Source organism: Mustelus asterias, chromosome 2 (assembly GCF_964213995.1).
Source record: "Mustelus asterias chromosome 2, sMusAst1.hap1.1, whole genome shotgun sequence".
Taxonomy (NCBI): Eukaryota; Metazoa; Chordata; class Chondrichthyes; order Carcharhiniformes; family Triakidae; genus Mustelus; species Mustelus asterias.
In genome coordinates, this window is record NC_135802.1 from 101,445,728 (window position 1) to 101,466,696 (window position 20,969).

General features: G+C 45.7%; 1 protein-coding gene across 1 annotated transcript in view; it reads left to right on the forward strand.

Annotated features, from left to right (window-relative positions):
- lrrc3b (leucine rich repeat containing 3B) overlaps nucleotides 1-19,905 on the forward strand; it is a 36,442-nt gene extending 16,537 nt beyond the window's left edge. The window contains exon 2 of the mRNA XM_078228343.1: nucleotides 16,099-19,905. Coding sequence (XP_078084469.1) covers nucleotides 16,265-17,044 — 780 coding nt within the window. The 5' untranslated portion in view covers nucleotides 16,099-16,264 and the 3' untranslated portion in view covers nucleotides 17,045-19,905. The remainder of the gene's footprint in view (nucleotides 1-16,098) is intronic.
- The last annotated feature ends 1,064 nt before the right edge of the window (nucleotides 19,906-20,969 follow it).

A 20,969-nucleotide genomic window follows, 5' to 3' on the forward strand; every position in this document is an offset into this window, starting at 1 on the left:
CCACTATTAACTCCCCCCTCTCGTCCTCCAAGGGTCCAACATTCACTCTAGCCACTCTATTCCTTTTTATATATTTATAAAAACTTTTACTATCATTTTTTATATTAATTACTAGCCTAGCTTCATAGTCTATCCTTCCTTTCTTTATCGCTTTCTTCGTCTCTCTTTGTTGTTTCTTAAATTTTTCCCAATCACTTGTTTCTCCACTATTTTTGGCCACTCTGTACGCAGCTGTTTTTATTTTAATACTCTCCTTTATTTCCTTCGTTATCCACGGCTGGTTCTCCCTTTTCTTACAATCCTTGTTTTTTGCTGGAATATATTTTTGCTGAGAACTGAAAAGGATCTCCTTAAAAATCCTCCACTGTTCCTCAGCTATCCTACCTGCCAGCCTGCTCTCCCAGTCTACCTTAGCCAATTCATCCCTCATTCTATCATATTTCCCTCTGTTCAAACAGAGGGAAATGTCTCTGAGCCATCCCCCCGTCTGCCCAACAGGAATTGCAACAATTGTGCCAATGGGAGTAAGTGGTCCGACCAAAACCTTTACAACCACGACCAAGGCTTTGTGGAGGTACAGCGACACACTGTGCAGACTTCACTAACTTGAACTATTTCCTCAAAATACACAGCACTTACACAAACCCAAACCGAGTTAACTGAGAGCAATTAGCTACTGCACCACAAGCTGCCAGTGCGCTCTTTCAATGGCTGTGAGGTGGAGGGTGGTCTTGCCCACTGCTGAATGTGTATTCAGCTTGTTTAAGAAAGGATGTGAACTCGAATGGCAAGATCGAAAATGGCAACACTCTTGTCAGATCAGTGTTGCACACCCATCAATGTCATGCTGTGTCTCCTCTGTATATTTTGGGTGCATGCGCATAAGCCCCTAGTTAATGTTCTCACTGACATAGTGGTCTGTGTGCAGAGCACAAAAAACATTTTCAATTCCAAGCAGCACCCAGAGAATCAAATCTCAGGGCACCATGGATCCAAATGACATGGTTGTTATAGCTGTCAGTGGGGTAGGTACAGTGTACACAACATCTCTTTATCCTGAAGACACATAAGACATATTCCTACATAAACAGTGGGCTTGACGAGTGCCAGTTAATTAAGTACAAATTACAAATTTTGTTTGCCTAATAATGATGTGAAAGTTAGCATCACTTTAAAATTAGTGAAAGGATAATTGTCTGGATATTATTGTTTGCTACAGCAGTTGGCGATTAATGCATACATTTAACGGTCTTTTATTTGATATTTTAATGGGGTTGTTAATTACTAGATTGTAAATGGTCAAATGACTCTCTCAAATAATGGAGAAGGGGCTGTCATAAAAACTTATTGAGCATTCAGCCACTAAGATTTCGGACAGTAATTTCCTGGACACCTTTTTTATACATTCATGAGATTTGGGAATTGCTGGCAAGGCCAGCATTTATTGCCCTTCCCGAAATGCCCTTGGGAAAATAGTAGTGAGCTGTCTGTGTGCACTTTATATATATATATATATAGTATATACACATTCTTTAAAAGAATTTCAATATTTAGTTAGTCTAGATTCGAAAATGGTTCAGTCTGTGTCTGGGCGCGGTTTTCCTGGCCTGTTGCATTACTCGAGTAGTGCAGCAGGCTGGAAAATGTCAGTGGGGGGCGTGTAGCGAGAGTCGTGATCAGCATCCGGATGATCGCAACTTTCCCTGGCCCTTTTTTTAAGCATAATCAGCCTGGCTCCGGAAATCAACACAAGGCTGATTACAATATAGAAATTGACATCATTGCCAAGCCTGGGACGGTATTCACTAATGTCTCCCCCGGGAGCGGTTCAGTGGGGAGTAAAGCGGGTCCCCATCAACGGGGACCAGGAGTGATCACCCCATTGGTGGGGACAGAGGCTATTAATGCCCCACCAGGAGGTCGGGGACAAGGAGGGTGCCCCTTGGACAGTGCCAGCCTGCCACTGCCCACTGGGCACCGGGCAGTGCTAAGGGGGTGGAGCCAATTGGTGGTGGTGGTGGGGGGGGGTGCCGGGGACCCGCTGCGCACTCTGCATTAGGGATCGGTGGGAGAGGGAGAGATGAGGGCAATTGGGGCTGGCCATGGGGGAGTGGGGGGGTGGATTGGACTGGCCATGGGGGCTGGTGATTGGGGGGTGGGGGGGGGGTTGGGAAGCCGGTGATTGGGAGGAGGGGCCGGGGAGGTGATTGGGAGGCCGGCAATTATGAGACTGGCAATGGGGAGACCAGCGCGCATGCGCCAATCTCCCGACTGACAGATTGGTGCATGCGCAGTGGCCCAGTCAGCACAATGTGAAGCACAGAGTGCCACAGATCCATTCAACTAAGTACAAAAAATGTGCAGGAAAATCTTCCGGTGTATATCACTAAAGGCAGATTACCTGCTCAGGTATCTCACTACCATTTGTGAGGTTTTGCTATATGCAAACTGAATCGCCATGTTTCCTCACATTGTCACGGTAACTACACGCCAAGCCAATCAGCTGGCTGTGAAGGCTTTCAGATGCCCTAATGTCAAGAGGTGTTATGTAAATTATTTCTTACTTTATTCAGTCACCCAGTCCATCCCTCTCAGATGTTACATTTTTAAGGTAATTTGCAAAAGAAACAATGGTGACATGAGGAAATTCTTTTTTGTGCAGTGAATGGTTAAGATCTGGAATGTCTCCCCTGAGAGTTTGGTGGAGGCAGGTTCAATCATGGCTTTCAAAAGGGAATTGGGTATCTATCTAAAGAGAAAGAAATTGCAGGGCTAAAAGGAAAAAGCAGTGGAGTGGGGCTAGCTGAGTAATTCATACAGCGAGTCAGTCTGGACAGGACAGGCTGAATGGCCTTCTTCCATCCTTGTAACCATTCTATGATTCTATCTATTCTCTAGTTCCGTGAAACAATTTTCCTATTTAAAGAGCACTGGGGGAAAATACAACCAGAGCTTTTCCTACCTCCACCTGACCCCAATGCTCCCACCCACTTTTTACTCGGCAGTAAATTCCATGTTTCCCTTCAACACATGTTAGACAATTTTGTGTTCTCTTACTTAATAACCCTACAGCCTACAGCAGGTTGCTCCCTGTAAGACTTGGCGTTTAAGCGTGATCCAACAACAAGGTTTAGTTTGCTTAAACCTGGCATCAAAGACAAGGATAAAAGCAAAACCAAGTAAAATGAGTCATGATACATGAGGCATGAAACTTAGGGAATTCTGTGCTAATCAGAAGGCCATGGTGAAAAAGCATTGAGATGATAAGAAATGTGATTGGAGTTGTAAAGAAACTAGGTGCGATTAATAGCCAGAGAAACTTGGCGAGAGACTGTTGGTGTCATGTAGATGATTGGCTTGAACAAAGAAATCTGACAAAAGGAGAGCATGAGGAACCTCCTATAGTCCAAATTTCTCCTACAATCAAAAAGAAAGTGAAAATCACGAAGAAACTGAAAGTTTGCCAGTGCAGAATCCACTCATTATGAAAAATGAGCCAAGGCCTTGGATTGGGACAAATTAATCAATGTCACAGCACAGTCTCAATCCTTAAGTGGAGGTGGTAGTCCATGTAAAAGTTTAGGTTTGACCCAGTCAGAGGTGTCGAGAGAGCAGAGTCAAGCTCATTGAAATGGTAAAAGATGCCCAAAAAGAAAAATAAACTGGGTGGGTTAATAGGGTGGCACGGTGGCACAGTGGTTAGCACTGTTGCCTCACAGCACCAGGGACCTGGGTCCGATCATGGCTTTGTCTGTGTGGAGTTTGCACATTCTCCAATTTCTCATCACATTCTTTAGGCCTGACAATCATGACAATTAGCTTCAAGAAAACCAAAATGATGCATTATATAAGAGACTCCACCTTCCATCAGTCTTGACAACCTCCCTCTGCAGGTGATTAACAGCTTTGCATCAACAACCACCAACAATCCTTGATGCTGAAGTTAGCCCCAGGGTTTCCAAGGTCACAATTGTTATGTCAAAGTTGAGAAGTCAAGTGTGGACCAACAGCAAACTAACCTAAAATACAAAGATCTGCGTGTACCCTCGCAGCAGTGGACAACCTGTGCAAGCCAAGAAAAGTGACTGAACGTCTTCCACCTCCACTGCCTCAAACAAATATTGGGTATCTTCTGACAAGACAAGGTGCTGGGCACCAAAGTACACCAGGGTGCAGGGGTCCCCAGCATGTTTGCTTTCTTGAGTCAGCTGCGACTCATTTGGCTCATGTGCACTGAATGGATGATCACCACATCCCCAAAGACATGCTTTATAACAAGTTTGTTATTGGCATGAGACCAACATGTCTGCGATATAAGGACATTAGTGAGTGAGACCTCGCGCTGACCATGATCAGAGTCAATGCATGGGAATTACTGGCTACTGACCGGGGACAAGCAGATTGGAATGGTGTAGAAAAGGCAGAGGACAAAATAAATGGCCAGATGGTGGAAAAATAAGCCCGCCAGAAGGAAATATGATTAGTCGACCTCGGGCCAATGCCAACCATCTGTGCCAGTTGCGGCAGGGACTGTCTCTCGCAAATTGGCCTTGACAGTCACAACACATGATGTTCACTATAGAAGTGACATACACCTTGGGTGCAGTTCATCATCTTGTGACAAAAGTGTGCAAAAGACATATCTATATATAATAATTTTTAATGTTTCAGGAAAATGTTTTAAAGTTCAGCTTTTTTCTACAGGTAGTCAGTTTGATTGGAAGGAATATAGCACAAATGCCGGGAGAGCAGGACAATTACTCATTTCAATCTTGCAAGTGGTTATGTTAAGTAGAGTTAGTAGACTTTTATTTACTTAAATTCCCCTGGGATTTCAGAATAGAGTGCTTGACAGGGTTATATGATATTGTGGTTTGTGTGCAGTCCTGGATCTGCAGCAGAGACAGATACAGGTTTTGCAGGAAAGGAATTGAAGTTTGGCTGTTCTGGATGAAGTTAGGGGGGATTGCAGGTTTCTAGAAGCTCTGTGTCTCTCTGAAAACTCAAAGGCGTTCTACACTCACTATATCTGTGATTGCTAACTATATTTAAAGTGGATTTTAAGTCTGTGGGAAGAATGTTGCTTCCTTGGAACTGAAATAGTGATAAGTTAATGTTGTTTCTTTTCATGTTTAAAGATTGTTCAAGACTGTTTCATTTTGTTAGAGTTATATTTCATTCTGTTATGAATAAGATTTGTTTTGATAAAGCATTCTGAATTTGTCAGTGGAATTACTCCTGGAGCAAAACTACCTTTCCTCACATTTATGCCAAAATAGAAACATTGTTGGGGTCTGGCATCGTAATATACATTAGGGTTCTGGTCCAGAGACAGACAGATTCCAAGAATAAAGTATTGGAATTTGCTGATGAAATGAAAAAAGGTGGTTTGGCAAATGTTAAGGCAGATAGTGATAAATGACTTTAATTAACATCAGGATGGTTTAAATAGGTTGGAAAGATGGGCAGACATGTCACACCCAGCTTCCCCTTCACCATGATCTCTCATGACTCTTCCACTATGACTAAATATACAACTGCATATTTGGCATCCAGTATTGAATGAGCAGAAATGTCTGCAGTATTGGTCCCGGTTCTAAACTACCTAGCTACTGACTCCATCCCTTTCCCTGGTCTGATGCATTTTCGCAACCTTGATATCATATTTTATCCCAAACTGAGCTTGCAACCGTTCATCTGCAGCTTCACTAAGGCCTTCTATTTCTACCTCCATGTCTTTTTCTGATTCCACCCCGCCTCAGCTTATCAGCTGTTGAAACCCACATGCCTTTGTTACTTCTGGAGTTAACTATTACAATGCAATCTTGACTGGACCCCCACATTCTACCCTTTCTAAGATTGAGGTCATCCAAACTCTGTTGGCCATGCATGGACGCAGCCCACCCCATCTTTAACTCTTCCATCCCCAGGAATAGCTACCTTGGAGATAGCTGTGCTCATTTAATTTGGACTCATGAGCATCCCCATTTTAATTGCTTCACCAATCATGGCTGTATACTCAACTTCCAAGATCCTGGTATACGGTGGCACAGTGGTTAGCATTGCTGCCTCACAGCGCCAGAGATCCAGGTTGAATTGCAGCCTTGGTTACTGTCTGTGTGGAGTTTGCACGTTCTCCCCATATCTGTGTGGGTTTCCTCTGGGTGTTCCGGTTTCCTCCCAAACTCCAAAGATATGCGGATTAGGTTGATTGGCCATGCTAAATTGTACCTTAATGTCAAGGGCAACTGGGATAAATATGTGGGGTTATGGGGATAGGGCCTGGATGAGATTGTTGTCGGTGTAAGCTCGCTGAGCTGAATGGCCTCTTCCCGCACTGTAGGGACTCTTCCCTTCCCTTCCATTCCCTTCCCTTCCCTTCCCATCCCTTCCCTTCCCTTCCCTTCCCTCCCCTTTTCCCTTCCCATCCCATAAGGCTCCTGCGAAGCACCCTTATTCTGTTGTGTTATGCTAAATGTGCTAAATAAAAACAAGTTGTTTTTGTTATAGTGTAACAAGTTTAAGGAAAGACAAAGAATGGGAGAATAAACTCAATGGGAAATTACTGAAGGTGGTGGGTGAACAGAGAGGCCCAGGAGATCAGACACAAAGGCCAGAATTTTCATGTAATCATGGAGACTGCAGTGAATCCAAAATGGTGGAAGGGTCCCTGATGTGGAGGTTGCGGTCCCATTTCCGGCAGAAACTATTTCTGCTGGGGGTGGGTGACCTGGGTGGGTGCGGGTGGTTGTTTATTGGGAACAGGAGCGGGATGTGACTCACACATGAACACAGCAGGACCAGTTGATCTCAGTGCTGAGTTCAAACAGACCCTATTTTCACTACAGCAAGGACCTTATCCTGAACATGTGAGTTGCAAATATTTAGAGTTTATATAATTGTTCTAGATATTGTCTGTGAAAGTGTCAAGCTATCAAGTTATTTGAATCCCTTGTCCTTTGAAAATTGAAAAAAAGCACTGCCTGCTTGTGCCTGAGTTGAAACAAAAATCTATTCCAAAAGTTTCAAGAGCTGATTGTTGACATATGCCTACGTGCTATCTTTATAGCATTATAGATGACTGCTTCTAGCGTCTTTCATTATCACAGTAAATTCACAATTTGATTGACAACTTAAAGAGTTTATTAAAGGATTGGCTGCCTTTGATGTGGGGTTATGAAGAGAAATGTTTGATTTTATAAGGGATTAAATACTTGAGGAAATTTAAATGTATTGAATTGCTTTTCATGAATGAGAGCACTTTTTAGATATAGTATGGACTGGAATAGATATTTAGAATTTTATTTAATCTCACCTGAGGTCTGCCCATGATAGATACTGGGGGAGAAGGCACTGAGAGTGTAAGGGGGAAGAGTGATGGATAGGGGGCATTGCTTGGCACTAAGTTGGCATCAGGGCTGTAAACAGCCAATGGAGTGGGCGAGAGGTCATGAGCTGGTATTAAGTTGGCCTAGGGGTTATAAGGGGCCATGGAGTGGGAGCATATTTAGCATGAGTTGATACTAAGCTGACATTGAGACTATAAGGGATCATAACAGTGGGGGGGCAGTGTCTTACATGAGTTGGCATATATGAGCATGTGGAGTGAGTGGGGGTCTGAGGGCCTAATATTTATGGAAAGAGCTGATTCAAAGTCCCAGGGAACTGAGATTGGCCTGTAAAACTACCCACCTCAACACTGAGCAGCCTGTGTGGCTGCCTCCGATCTGCACCCGGAGGTGGCAGGCTCAACTCCATCCCACGCCCGTCCCTTCCTGAAAGGGAGCTCCCGCTATTTGGGGCAATTATTCCTGAGGTACATGCAGTGAGCCAGGAGATTTCTCAGCTCTGCGCATCCACCTCAGGAGTGAAAATCCAGGCTGTGATTCCTTGAAAATACAGCTAGATAAACCCGATAAAAAGGTCAAAAACATTTTGAGTTTAATTAATAAGGCATCCAATAAATGAGTAAAAAGACAATAATAAATTGGTATGGAATAATGTTTAGAGTGCAATTACGATCCTATGTTTTGGTTCTTCATTATATAAAACACAATAAAACCAGAGACCATTCAACATACATTCATCAGGTTAACGCCGGGATGGGAGTCTATATGAGTATTTTTCAATTTTGGAGAGATTTTAGTGGTTAAGATTAAAATTGGCCTGATATTAGAATTTTTTATGATTTGATAAACTATATATGATAGATATAACTGAGATAACGGGGGTGATTTTCCAACCTCGCTGTGCCTGGCGCAGTTCGAGCTGATCCTGGAAAATAGCGTGCGGGCCTAAAACTTGATTCCGTGCCCGGCGCCAAATGGTTTGCAATCGTCCCGGTCCCTTTCTAATGGTGCCAACCGGATTGTGCACTTTCTGGGCACAAAGCCGATTAGCATATTTAAAGTAACATTTAAATATACATAGCCTGTTTGAAACCCAGCTCCCGGGATCTCCCAGCTTTTGGGCCCAGCGCGAGCCCAGCAAGAATCAGTACGTTCTCCACCAGCAGAGACCAGGTGCAATGGCCATGCCAGGGACTTGGAGGCCATTGAAGCCCCTGGGTGGTCGGGGGCAAGGCCACACAGTGCCCTCCGGTAGTGCCCACCTGGTGGTGCCCACCCTTAAAGTGCCAGTTGGACACTGCCAGTGTGCCAGGGCAGTGCCAAGGAGGTGAGGCTTGAGTAGGGGGTGGGGCTTGAGTGGGGGCTATGCGGGGGCAGGCTATGGAGGGGGGGCTATGCAGGGGGGTGCTATGCAGGAGGGGCTATGCAGTGGGGGGGCTATGTAAGGGGGGCTATGCAGGGAGGGCTATGCAGGTGGCACTATGCAGGAGGGGTTATGCAGGGGGGCTATGCAGGGGGGTTATGCAGGGAGGCCATGCAGGGGGGTTATGCAGGGGAGCCATGCAGGGAAGGCTATGCAGGGGAGGCTATGCAGGAGGGGTTTGCAGGAGGGACTATGCAGGGGGGGACTATGCAGGTGGCACTATGCAGGGGGGGCTATGCAGGAGGGGGTATGCAAGGGGGCTATGCAGGAAAGGGTATGCGGGGGGCTATGCGGGGGGGCTATGCAAGGGGGGTTATGCAGGGGGCGCTATGCAGGGGAGGCTATGCAGGGGGGCAATGCAGGAGGGGCTATGCAGGGGGGCTATGCAGTGGGGGCTATGTGGGGGGCTATGCAGGAGGGGCTATGCAGGAGGGGCTATGCAGGAGGGGTTATGCAGGAGGGGTTATGCAGGGGGGGTTATGTTGTGTAGGGGTGGAGCATGAAGGTGATAATGATGGGGAGGGTTGTCGGGGGTCCTGATGGGGACACATGGGGAGGGCTTCAATGTCCCGATGCTGGCAACCCATGCTGGGGAGGGGATGGGGGAACATGCTGCCGAAGAGGGGTGGGGGGTCCCGATGCCTGTTGGGGGAGGGAGGGAGCCTCCCAGTGCACTGTGAGATTGGGGTGACCTTGTGAAACAGCGCCCGAATGCTCTGCAGCCGGGTTCACCGGTGTGGTCAGTCCCCGCCCCCCCAGTACTGACACGCAGCTCACCGCTCTCCAAAGAAGTGATGGGGAATGGGACGTTTGCGGTCCAGAGGGTGCCTGGGAGACCAATACAGATTGCTCCGGTATTCACGTTGCTTCTTTGGTGGAAAGATCAAAGATAAACACCAACATACGACATTTGAAAGTAACTTCAGTACAATGAAGATAATTCATTAGAAGACAGTTGAAGCGATCTAATAGAAAAAGAATCTGCAAGCAAAAATCCTGAAACGAGAGATGGATTGTCACCAAGGACTGGCATTATACAAGGCTGAGAAAACCATGGTAACCGTCACTGTGGCTGGTGTCCAGGCATGTTCTGACTGTTATCAGGGTCGGCTAGAAGTGAAAGTGAATTCCTGTCCTGTTTATTTCCCTTTTGAAGTCGTGACTGGACATCCTTTGGATAACATTTCCATTCATTAGATTACAATGGAACATGATTAAAGCTCAGTTCATTGTATAGATTTTGTTTGGTATCCTGAATGTCACAAACATTTTGTCGATGAATGTGTGTTCAAGCTGACATTTCAGAGGTTTTAAGAGATGTTGATACTGATCTTCAGAAAGACGGAGATAAAGAAAGCTTCTTGAAAAGTGAAACTTAATGGGAGGAATTTTACCGACTCGCCCCGCCCATTGGGGATCGCGCCCGATTTCTCAGCTCTCACGATTTTACCACATCCGGATTTTCGGCGTGGTCAGCATTCACCGGCAATGGGCGACAGGCCGAATAATTTGTTCAAATTTATTTAAATACTGCTTTACATCTGCTTAGTGAGCCAGTGCTGAATCGTCCGGGCTTGCTTGCCTTTATGGCCTCACCAGGAGAGGTTCTCTCCGGCGAGGGAAACACCTGCTCCCCACGAACGGAAACAATCATGTTGGCCTCACAGTTGGAACCAGAAACCAATGAGGCCCCCCAGGGAGGCTGAGGGCAAGCCAGGCATGCCACTCGGGCAGTGCCAATCTGGCACCTAGGCAATGCCCACTGGGCACCTTGGCACTGTCCACCATGCAGTGCCAGGAGGCGGGTTCAATGGAGGCAATGCCAGGGGATGGGGCCAATGGGGGGGTGTGGCCAATGGGGGTGGGGCCAATGGGGTGGAGCCAATGGAGGTGGGGCCAATGGAGGCGGGGCCAATGGGGGCAGTGCCGGGGGTGGGGCCAATGGGGTGTTGGACCAATGGGGGCAGTTCCAGGAGCAGGGCCAATTGGGGTGGGGCCAAAGGGGGTGGGGAGTCTCGCTGCCATTCTGCCACCAACCAGTGGGGGACGGAAAAGGGGCCGTGATCGGTCTGGACGGTGGGGTGGGTAGCATGATCGGCATCTCGGCTCGTGGGCCTCCGCGAATGCGGTGGGGGGGGGGGGCAGCTAGTTGAAGCTGCCTACAGTAGCAGGGCCAGACGGCTCTCTCTCCGTCTGTCAGACCCCTACTACTGCTAATGCGCATGTGCAGCATCACAAGTCTGCAATACCTCCCTCTACAGGCTGTCTGGTGAGATAAACCCCTCCTACAGCCTCTGTCTAGAAACTGACTGGCCCATCCTTTCAGAGACAGAGTGCGTAACATTGGGCGTGAAAACCCGCCCAAAAACTGGACCTGGAACTCTCCCATTTTCAGACTAGCTGGACACTTAGAAAAAGTCTCGTAAAATTCCACCCAATGATTTCCATCTCAGGACCACAAAATAGGTGGTGAGTTAAAGTCTCCATTACTGGAATAATGCATGTCACAGTGTGGTCTGTGATGCCTGTTTAACATGATAAATTTATATGAGGGGAAGTTTGATTGTACAATTCATATTACTGTTTCAAAAGTCATTCTATCAACATAGAGGGCTTTTAGAAAAACTGATTATTTGTATACCTATAAGGTTACTGGAGGACACCACAGCAAGAGTTTATTGCTCTTCTCTGCGGTGAGTTTGGTGGTGGGGATATTTAATCAGGTGAGAATTAGGAAACCCACCACCTTCCTACCTCTGCTCCAGTTAAATCCATGGACTTCCTGGATCCACCAATTGAGGTTCGTAAGTGGGCAGTTAATGCCCGCTTACTGGCTTCATCTCACTGGTATTCACCCAGCAGCACATGAGGGACTTGCCGTGCAGGAAACTTCCAAGAGGAGTTCAAATGCATCCAGTGCCTGTTTGCGGGATGCAATAGTGGGACAGGTGGGGCCCATTGAGAGACCTCCACTCCTCCTCCCCACATCCCCAACCTGCAATCCCCCTCCTGCCACCATTCACCCGTGGGCCTGGCTCCCTCTTCAGGGCCTGGGGGTTGGGTCAGGACAGACCTCAGGAGCAGTGGTGTCTGGGCTTTGTGGGGGGTGGGCTGAGTCAGGCTCTGGGCCTGGTTCTGGATTGGGACTAAAGTGTCCCTCTGGGGTTGGAATGAGTCCTGGGTGGGTGGGGAGGCGGGGGGGGGGGGGGGACTCCTTGGGTTTTGGAGAATGTGTGGTGGTCCTGAGGGGGTGGGCGTGGGGGCTGGGGGAGAGATGCCTGGGGGGGCGGTGTCAGGGAGGTGGGAGAGATCCATGGAGAGATTGGGAGTGTGGGGCTGTCCCATCGGTCTGGCCAATCATTACCCAGAAGATAGAAGATCTTCTAATTTCTTCTAACTTTTTCTGGCTAACCGATGGTGCAACCCAGTTGGAACTAGGTGAAGTTTACGATTTAAATTACATTTTTCACATGATTTTCAGTGCAAGGCAATCGCCAAGGTCTTTGCACTTCTGGGCAATGGCCATGCAGTCCTTACCTGGAAGCATCTGAAGGGGATTCCCAGGGTATCTTGGGGGATAACCTCTTGCGCCCGGACGTTACAACCCAGTATTTCTTTAAACAGAGGATTGTTGCGGCATGAAGTGTTTTTCCATGGAGAGTACTTGTGACCATTGCATCTTCTAAGGAACAAAGTGGATACATTGTTGAACTACAGGATGATTATGGGGAAGATCAGAACAATGGAGCGAGTGTTATGTTGACTGTCATTTATTAGATTATTATTTTGCAGAAAATCCTCCTTTACTCCTGATTGGTCCTTTGCCACATTGAGTGTTGAGACAGAGAGAAACAAATTTGAGGCAGAGGAAGGTGTAAGATTATAGAGAGAGAGAAGGCGAGGGCTGGATCAGTGTTGGATCGATCCTGCGAGGAGTTGGTGCAGACAGAATGGTCCAATTGTCAGACTCGGGCACATTGTAAAAATTCTCCCTCATTGCGTTGCTTTTACTCGAGTCTATTTTTGGTAATTGAAGTCACCCATAATTTGACCCTGCTATTTCTGCATATTCTTCTATATTTTCTATCTTCCTCTGTCTGTCTCCTTTCTACTATTTACCTATAATAAGCTCCATAACTGTCCCTTAACTCTAATCAGATAGATTCAGCATTTTCATGATCTCATTTATTATCCCTATGTTTTAATGCTGTCATGAAATATTTGGTAAATGCTGCCACAGCGTCTGCAATATCGCTTCTCCTTTCTTACTCTATAGCTCCTGTGCATCTTGTAGACAGAAATGTCAATTCTCAGTCCATCCTGGCATAAATTGCTATTTGATCACATCTCCATATCAAAATGTGCATCTAGCTTTCGAATACTTTCTGTTTTTTCATAGCCCTCGCTGTTTGATAATTTAACTCAGTTTTTAATATCTCCCACATCCAAACTGTTTTCATGGCTTTCAGTATTTTATTGTACTCCTGGTCCCTTTTGCTTTCCTCTCTGCTTTCTCATCTTTCTCTCCCACTTGATAATAGAGGTGAACTGAAATTACCAGCATGTAACATCCTTTAGTGGCTTCTGCACTATTCACTCTGGATTGTGCAGCCTCTGAAAGTGATTGCATTTAATTTTGAATCACTGGTTTTGGTTTGCTCGGGTTAGATAAGTCAATTTCTATTTGTTTGGAAGCATTTTCCTGAAAAGAGTGATCTTTGCCAGAAGTCATGGGAGACTGAAAATCCATTCTGACACTATACAACAATGCACATCTTGTCACACTGTGAACACTGCAAAATTCTTCATCATGCTTCATAGGAGGAAATCATCAGCAAGTCTTAGAAGAGCAAGGGGATGCAAGCAAAGGTGTGGCAGGAGGGTAAAGTTTGAGGAGATTAGAATGACATTTCAGCGATTCGGGACAAGATGGCCGCAGGGTGTGCATTGAGGGTAAAGATGAGGTGGGGAGTTGGATGGACAATAAACCAGAGTCAGGAACAGACTGCATGCTGGGAGAGAGGACCCCAAGAGGTTGCAAAGAAAGGCCATGTAAAAGTTTGTAACTATGACAAGGATTTTTGACGGTCAATTCTCCTGCTCCCCGGGTCCCTCCGAAAACGTCTCCAATTCTGAGTTACGGTCGGAAAGTTTGGAAGTTTCCAACTTACCTACCTGGTTGTTACTGAGGAAATGTTAGACAGATTTAACCTTGTCTATTATCTGGGTAACGACAGAACTGAATCCCCAATCATACACACTGACCCTGCTGAATCCCCCCTTGACCCTCCCAACCGCTGAATCCCTAATTCGACTTGACCACACAATTCCCCTCCTGACCCTCCAACCCCCGACTTGACCTCCCTACTGCCCTCCAGCCTGACCTGATTCAACCTGACCAACCAACCCACTTCCCATCCTGTCCAGCTGCCACCCTAAGTTCTGACACATCCTACCCTCTTACCCATTTACCTCACCCACCTAATGTCTCTTACCCACTTACCTCACCTACCTGAAAATGGGCACAACGCGATGATAAAGCCAGTGGGGGGGAGGGGGGGTGGGGCCAGTGGTGCGGGGCCAGTGGGGGAGGGGCTAATGTGGGGGTGGGGGTGGGGCCCGCTGCCACTCTGCAGGGATCAGTGGGGGGGGGGAGGGAGGCAGAGGGACCCGCCGCCACTCTGCAAGGATCGGTCGGGGGGGGGGGGGGGGGGTGGGGGAGGAGGAGGGAGAGGGGGCCCGTTGCCACTCTGCAGGGATTGGTGGGGGGGGAAGGAGGGAGAGGGGGCCCGCTGCCACTCTGCAGGGATCGGTGGGGGGAGGTGAGAGTGGGGACCCGCTGCCATTCTGCAGGGATTGGTGGGGGGGGGAAGGAGGGAGAGGGGGCCCGCTGCCACTCTACAGGGATTGGTGGGGGGGGAAGGAGGGAGAGGAGGCCCGCTGCCACTCTACAGGGATTGGTGGGGGGGGGAAGGAGGGAGAGGGGGCCCGCTGCCACTCTACAGCGATCAGTGGGAGGAGGGCGTTGGGTCAGCGACGGGTGGGGGAGGGGGGGTCCGTGAGTTGTCTGGGCGGTGTGGGGGCGGGGGGGGGTCAGCGGGGGCTGTATCACGGGCCACGGGACCTGTGATTGCAGGGGAGAGGGAGCTGCTTCAGGCTGCCTGCACTAGCAGGAGCCTGACAGTTCTGTCTTTTCTGTCAGACCCCTGCTACTGCTAATGCGCATGCGCAGCATCAGAGGCCTGCACACGCGCACTACCTCCCTCTGCAGGCCTTTGGGCACGTTAAGCCCCGCCCACAGGCTTCTGCAGCAAGCAACAGGTTCGTTCAGAATTTTGCACGCATGGCCGGGGAGGGGAGAGGGGGAGTCTGAAAACATGCCCAGAAGACCGATCTGAAACTCCCAGTTTTATGTCCGCCCAGCACTTAGATAAAAAATGGTAAAATCACCCCCCCATCCACTTACCCATTCCACCCCCTTATGCACTACCTTACCCAGTCTATCCTCTCGCCCACCTACCTCACCCACCCTTACCCATTTATCTTAATCACCTTACCCCACACCCTCTCTAACCCCTTACCCATTTATCTTAATCACCTTACCCCACACCCTCCCTAACCCCTTACCCATTTATCTTAATCACCTTACCCCACACCCTCCCTAACCCCTTACTTACCCATTTATCTTAATCACCTTACCCCACACCCTCCCTAACCCCTTACTTACCCATTTATCTTAATCACCTTACCCCACACCCTCCCTAACCCCTTACCCAGTTACCTTTTCTTAGTCATTTTTCAAAGAAGGTTAGCAACACTTAAACCAAAACATGACAGTCAGTGCATAAAAAGAGGACATTGTTTTTGGAATTGATTCTCTTCTGCACAGTCTCTTGTAAATATAAAAGCAATAAAGAAGATTTTTAAAAGATTGTACAAAATAAAATGGAGCATTTGAAGAAGAAAGACAGATGGAAGCTTAAAATGCATCGCAAAACTGGCAGGGATCCCGATGTAGCAACACTTCTGATGAAAATTAAGTCCAGTTAGATTTTCTCACAACATAGAGATATGTTGTTTTTCTCATTTGCAGCAGACAGTAAAACATATCACAAAATTACAATCGTAACAAACATATGCAGAATGCACTGAATAGAAGAAAAGCAATTGATGTTTCCTGGCTGTAAGATGACAACGTGGTTTCATTATGTCTCAGCAGGCGACGGAACAATGACCATAGTTAATCAAAATTACATTCATTTGTATTGGACAGTCTGCGCCTTTAAATTTCACTTCATGTGTAAAATGTGTACATTTCTCTTTCAGGCAAAACCCTTCTGAACATCATTAACAAGATATAAATGTGGACGACATGTGCGACCCGACCATGGTGTGTAAACTGCTTACCGAAGAGCAAAAGGTTTATTATCGCAGACTGTACGTTCATTGCTAGATGAAGTAATTGGCCATATGATTATGCAGACATTCCAGCATGAAGCTGATGGACCTATTCCTAGCTCGCCCCCTCTCTACGTATTTTCTGCTGCAGAGTTTCATGCTCCTGATACTGTGCTTTCACTCAGCCAGTATGTGTCCCAAAGGCTGCCTGTGTTCTCACATCAGTAGCTTAAACGTAAGCTGCAGTAATGCGAATCTTAAAGAGATTCCGAAAGACCTTCCTCCTGAAACTGCTTTACTTTACTTGGATTCAAATCAAATAAGGTCTGTTCCGAATGAGATATTCAAGGATCTGCACCAGCTCAAAGTGCTTAATTTGTCCAAAAATGTTATCGAGTCCATCGAAGAACAGGCCTTCAAAGGGGTGGCTGACACCTTGCAGACTCTTGACCTTTCGAACAACAAGATTAAAAGTGTACATAAAGACACATTCAGCAAACTCAAAGGTAGGGCGCAGTTTTCTGATAACCCATGGCACTGTGACTGCACCCTCCAGCAGGTGCTACATGGCATGCCCTCAAACCATGAGATGGCCAGCAACATCATCTGTGAGACTGCCGCTTTGAAGGAACACACTGGGAAATCCTTTATCAGCGCTGCAAACGAAGCTGACCTCTGTAACCTGTCTAAAAAGACAACCGACGTGGCCATGCTGGTCACGATGTTTGGCTGGTTCACCATGGTGATCTCTTACGTGGTGTATTACGTGCGTCAGAACCAAGAAGACGCAAGAAGGCATCTTGAATATTTAAAATCGCTTCCGAGCAAGCAAAAGAAGCCGGAAGAATCAGATGACATTAGTACTGTACTGTAATTAAAGAAAGGGTTTGGAAATGGAGTATCTTAAGTGTACATTTAATTCATCTCCACTTTGCAGCAAAGTGGCTAGAAAATCTAACTGCAATGAAATAGGAGATAGTGGAGCTCGAGTGCTTCAAGATGGTCGGAAATCCTTGAGCCGTGTGAAAAATGAAGGATTGAGAAGCTCTTTTCACATCTGTCCAGTGCTGTTAATTTGAAAGAGGAAAATCAAGAGTCAGGTCCTAAGGAGAAAGCAGTTGAGGATTTTATAAGCTTCCTGTGTTCATATGGTGTTCCTCTGTTTGGTATTTTAAACTAACAGCTCTGTTAAAATAACAAACAAAAGGAATGACAGACAAACATGGTAAGCTTCCAGCTGTCAGTGCCGCTGACAGTCATTTATCAGCTATGGTGGAATACATGAAAGGTCGCTTTTTGAAAACTTTGATTGATCATTGTCCCCTGTGTATTCTAAGATGGTGCTGTAGACCTGAGGATTAAAAACTGAACCTCCCTATGCACAGGATACAAAGTCTGCTGCAGGTTGATGGTACATCGTGTTATATTAGATCCGAGCTGGCAAAGGATTAAAAAGATATAAAAGTGGCAGACCAACTTACTACATTTAGGGAAGTTGCCCTACATTCATTGCAGACATGGCAGATTGTCTGCCCCTTTCGTTAGATGTGTCTATCTGGATAGGGTGCAGGACGTGGATACAGTGCCTGTTTCAACTTGCAGCTGAAATAAGGCACATGTGTCGGCAGATTGGTGTCTGAAGAAGCTCATCCAACCTGTGGGTGGTCAAGTGAGAATCACACGGAGAAGGAAAAAAAATCAATGTGAAAGAAAGATCACTGAGATGCATCCAAAGATGTGCAGGTTAGGTGGATTGGCCATGCTAAATTGCCCCTTAGTGTCGGGGGATTAGCAGGGCAAATTTGTGGGGTTACGGGGATAGGGCCTGGGTGAGGTTATCGTCAGTGCAAGCTCAATGGGCCGAATGGCCTCCTTCTGTACTGTAGGGATTCTATGAGAAGGAAAAGTCTAGGAAATCTATTTGGAGAAATTATTTCTGCCACGTTGTACAGTGATACCATACAGCAGAGAGTAGCAAGAATAGATCCACTACTTCATTTCCTGAATATCTATATCAAATTAAACCATAGAGGTTGGAAACCACAATTAACATAGGCGACACATCTCAATTTCTAACCGTTTCACTGTCAGTGATTGGAATTATCCTTCTGGCAACTGTTTACAGTCACAACAGAAATAATTTTCAATTAATATAAATTATTAATGGTTGTCTATCCCGTAATAAACTTTGGTCGAATGTGTAGACAGGACCAAAAAGAATTGTAAGGCATCTATCAGAAAGGATACAGAACCTTTCAGATTAATCAGAAACATTCTCAACCTTCACATGTCAATAGTCTGCCCTACACTGAGAGAATATAAAGCTCTAAGCTGGCTCCAATGCCTGGCACTGTCAGTATTAGATTTCAATTGTACCTCTGCCTGTCAGTCTTTCCTACAGGCAGGCAACTTAAATTCTCCAGCGAAACCTGCCAATATCAGGGTAATATGAGGGTAAGGGTCTATGGCAGTGACAAGGGGAGCCAGAATTCTGAATGTCTGTCTTTCTTACCAGACAATGCAAATATGTCCACTCTTTACTGAACTGTCTTAGCTTGAATTTAGAGTCATAGGAATAGGTCATTTTGCCTTTTGGTTCTGCTATTCCATTAGGTCATGGCTGATTTATACCTTAACTCCATTTGCCCATTTTCCTCCATATTATTCGATTCCCTTGCAAACATCGATTGATTTACAAGTCTTGAAAAATGCAATTGATCCAATGTCAACAGACCTTTGGGAAAAGAATTCCAGATTCCACCTATTCTTGTGTGAAAACGTGCTTCCTGATTTCATTCCAAAATGGCCTACCTTTAATTTTAAGATGTTGCATTTGTTCTGGATTTTATGTAAATCTGTTGGAAGAATGATTTGTATCAACATTAGCTGCGGCTGGAATCGAGTTCGAATGTGATACATCTGATACAAAATTCACCTGTCAAAACTCATTGGGCGGGATCTTACAACCTCGCTTATCCCGAAACTGTAATATCCCACCCGAGGCCAATGGACCTTTCCATGGTCCACCCCTTGCCCGCTCCAATTCCCGTGGTGGGCGGGATGGTAAAATTCCGGCCATCATTTCAATTAACAGATGGAAAATAAACAATTGAACAAGGTACCAGTGAGCACCTAACACACTGTATCCTAATAAGCTCTTGAACAGACACCTGAGTGTGGCGACTAGAGGATTTTCGCAGTGTGGATGTAAGCCTACTATAGGCTGATAATAGACTTTGCTTTTACTTTACTTTAAGGTGTCAGCACCTTCAGAAAATCAAGTTGCTCGAAAGAAATTGCTCGAGAAAAATACAAAAGATCTTCTGCTAAACAGGCCCCTGTGTAAAGCACAAATGTAAAAAATGAGCAAGATACCTAGGTCATTCTCATAAATAGTTAATTAAACGTAAACTAAGTTGCTGAGGTGATTAGGAGAGAAACAGCTAATAGCTCTCCTTATCTGGGCATTTTGATCATTTTGGTTCTCCTAATAGGAGTGACTGAGTTTAAGAACAAGCACAATCTAGCACAGAATAATTCTGATCTCCTGTTAAGTGCCTGAACATCTGTATTGCCTGTTGATGCATTAAAACTTACATGATTTCTGTAAGAAAGTATGTTATATTATCTGTCCATTTGACACATCTATAGCAATTGCATTTGGGAATATGCTATTAATGTTATCCAGCTATTTGTCATACACATATTTCAGTCTCAGAAGAAAATAAATGCCAGACAATTAACTCTTGTTGTTCCTTTCTTCCCACTTGTTTTGTCCTTTGGATCAATTAAGTAATGTTGTCTTCTCCTTTGACAAAACTATTTACAATGGCCTGAAGATCCTCTTTGAGATCAGTTGGAATGATCAAATTAATATCTTTTTAAATACCCAACTTTGTCGTTTCCAATGATTTTCCTCAGCAAGACCAATGGAATTAAGGAAACGGAGAGCAGCTGATCTTTGATGGAACTGTACATTTGGTCGATACATTTGTAAATAGAATTGTACTTCCAAAGGAGTAATGGCCTGTATTTTGCAGTCAGCGTCGAAGTAGCAATGCACAACCTAACCTCAAAGAAAGCTGCTGAAGAAAGATCTAACCATTCCTGTGGCATGGATTTCCCTATTCACAATGTCAAAATCTGGAGTCAAGTGAAGGGGATCTCCAGGTGTTCAGTAATAGTGAAAGCATCAAGCAGGTAAACAGTCAATCACGCTGAAGAATTCTCAAGACTGGAAACTCGGAAACAAAATGCACTGACAATCCTTCAACCTTTTCACTATATTTCACAAAGAGTGAAATAAATTATTGGAACATACAGATTAAAAATTGAAACATCATCAATATTTTTTAAACATTAAAAGCTATGGATTTATGATTTATAGAAAGAAATGACATTACACAAAGATAAAATTAGTTTCCCGAGCCAGTGAAGTTGTTCAGCAGTAGTTGTGACTTGGTACACTGTTAAAAACCAATTACACCTCTTTAACAAAGAGGTTTTTAACAACAATATTACAGCCTGATGGGGGTGATGTTCTCATCAGTTCAGTGATTTCTAATTGACTGCAGTCCATGAGGCTTCAACGGCGCAGTTGATGGAGTACTGTCGAATCATTGACTAGTAATCTAGAGAATATGGGTAAAAGGACAGGATTTTCCAGCCACGCTCGCTCCTATAGAACATAGAACATTACAGCGCAGTACAGGCCCTTCGGCCCTCGATGTTGCGCCGACCAGTGGTACCAATCTAAAGCCCCTCTAATCTACACTATAGAACTGGCCTACACTATAGGC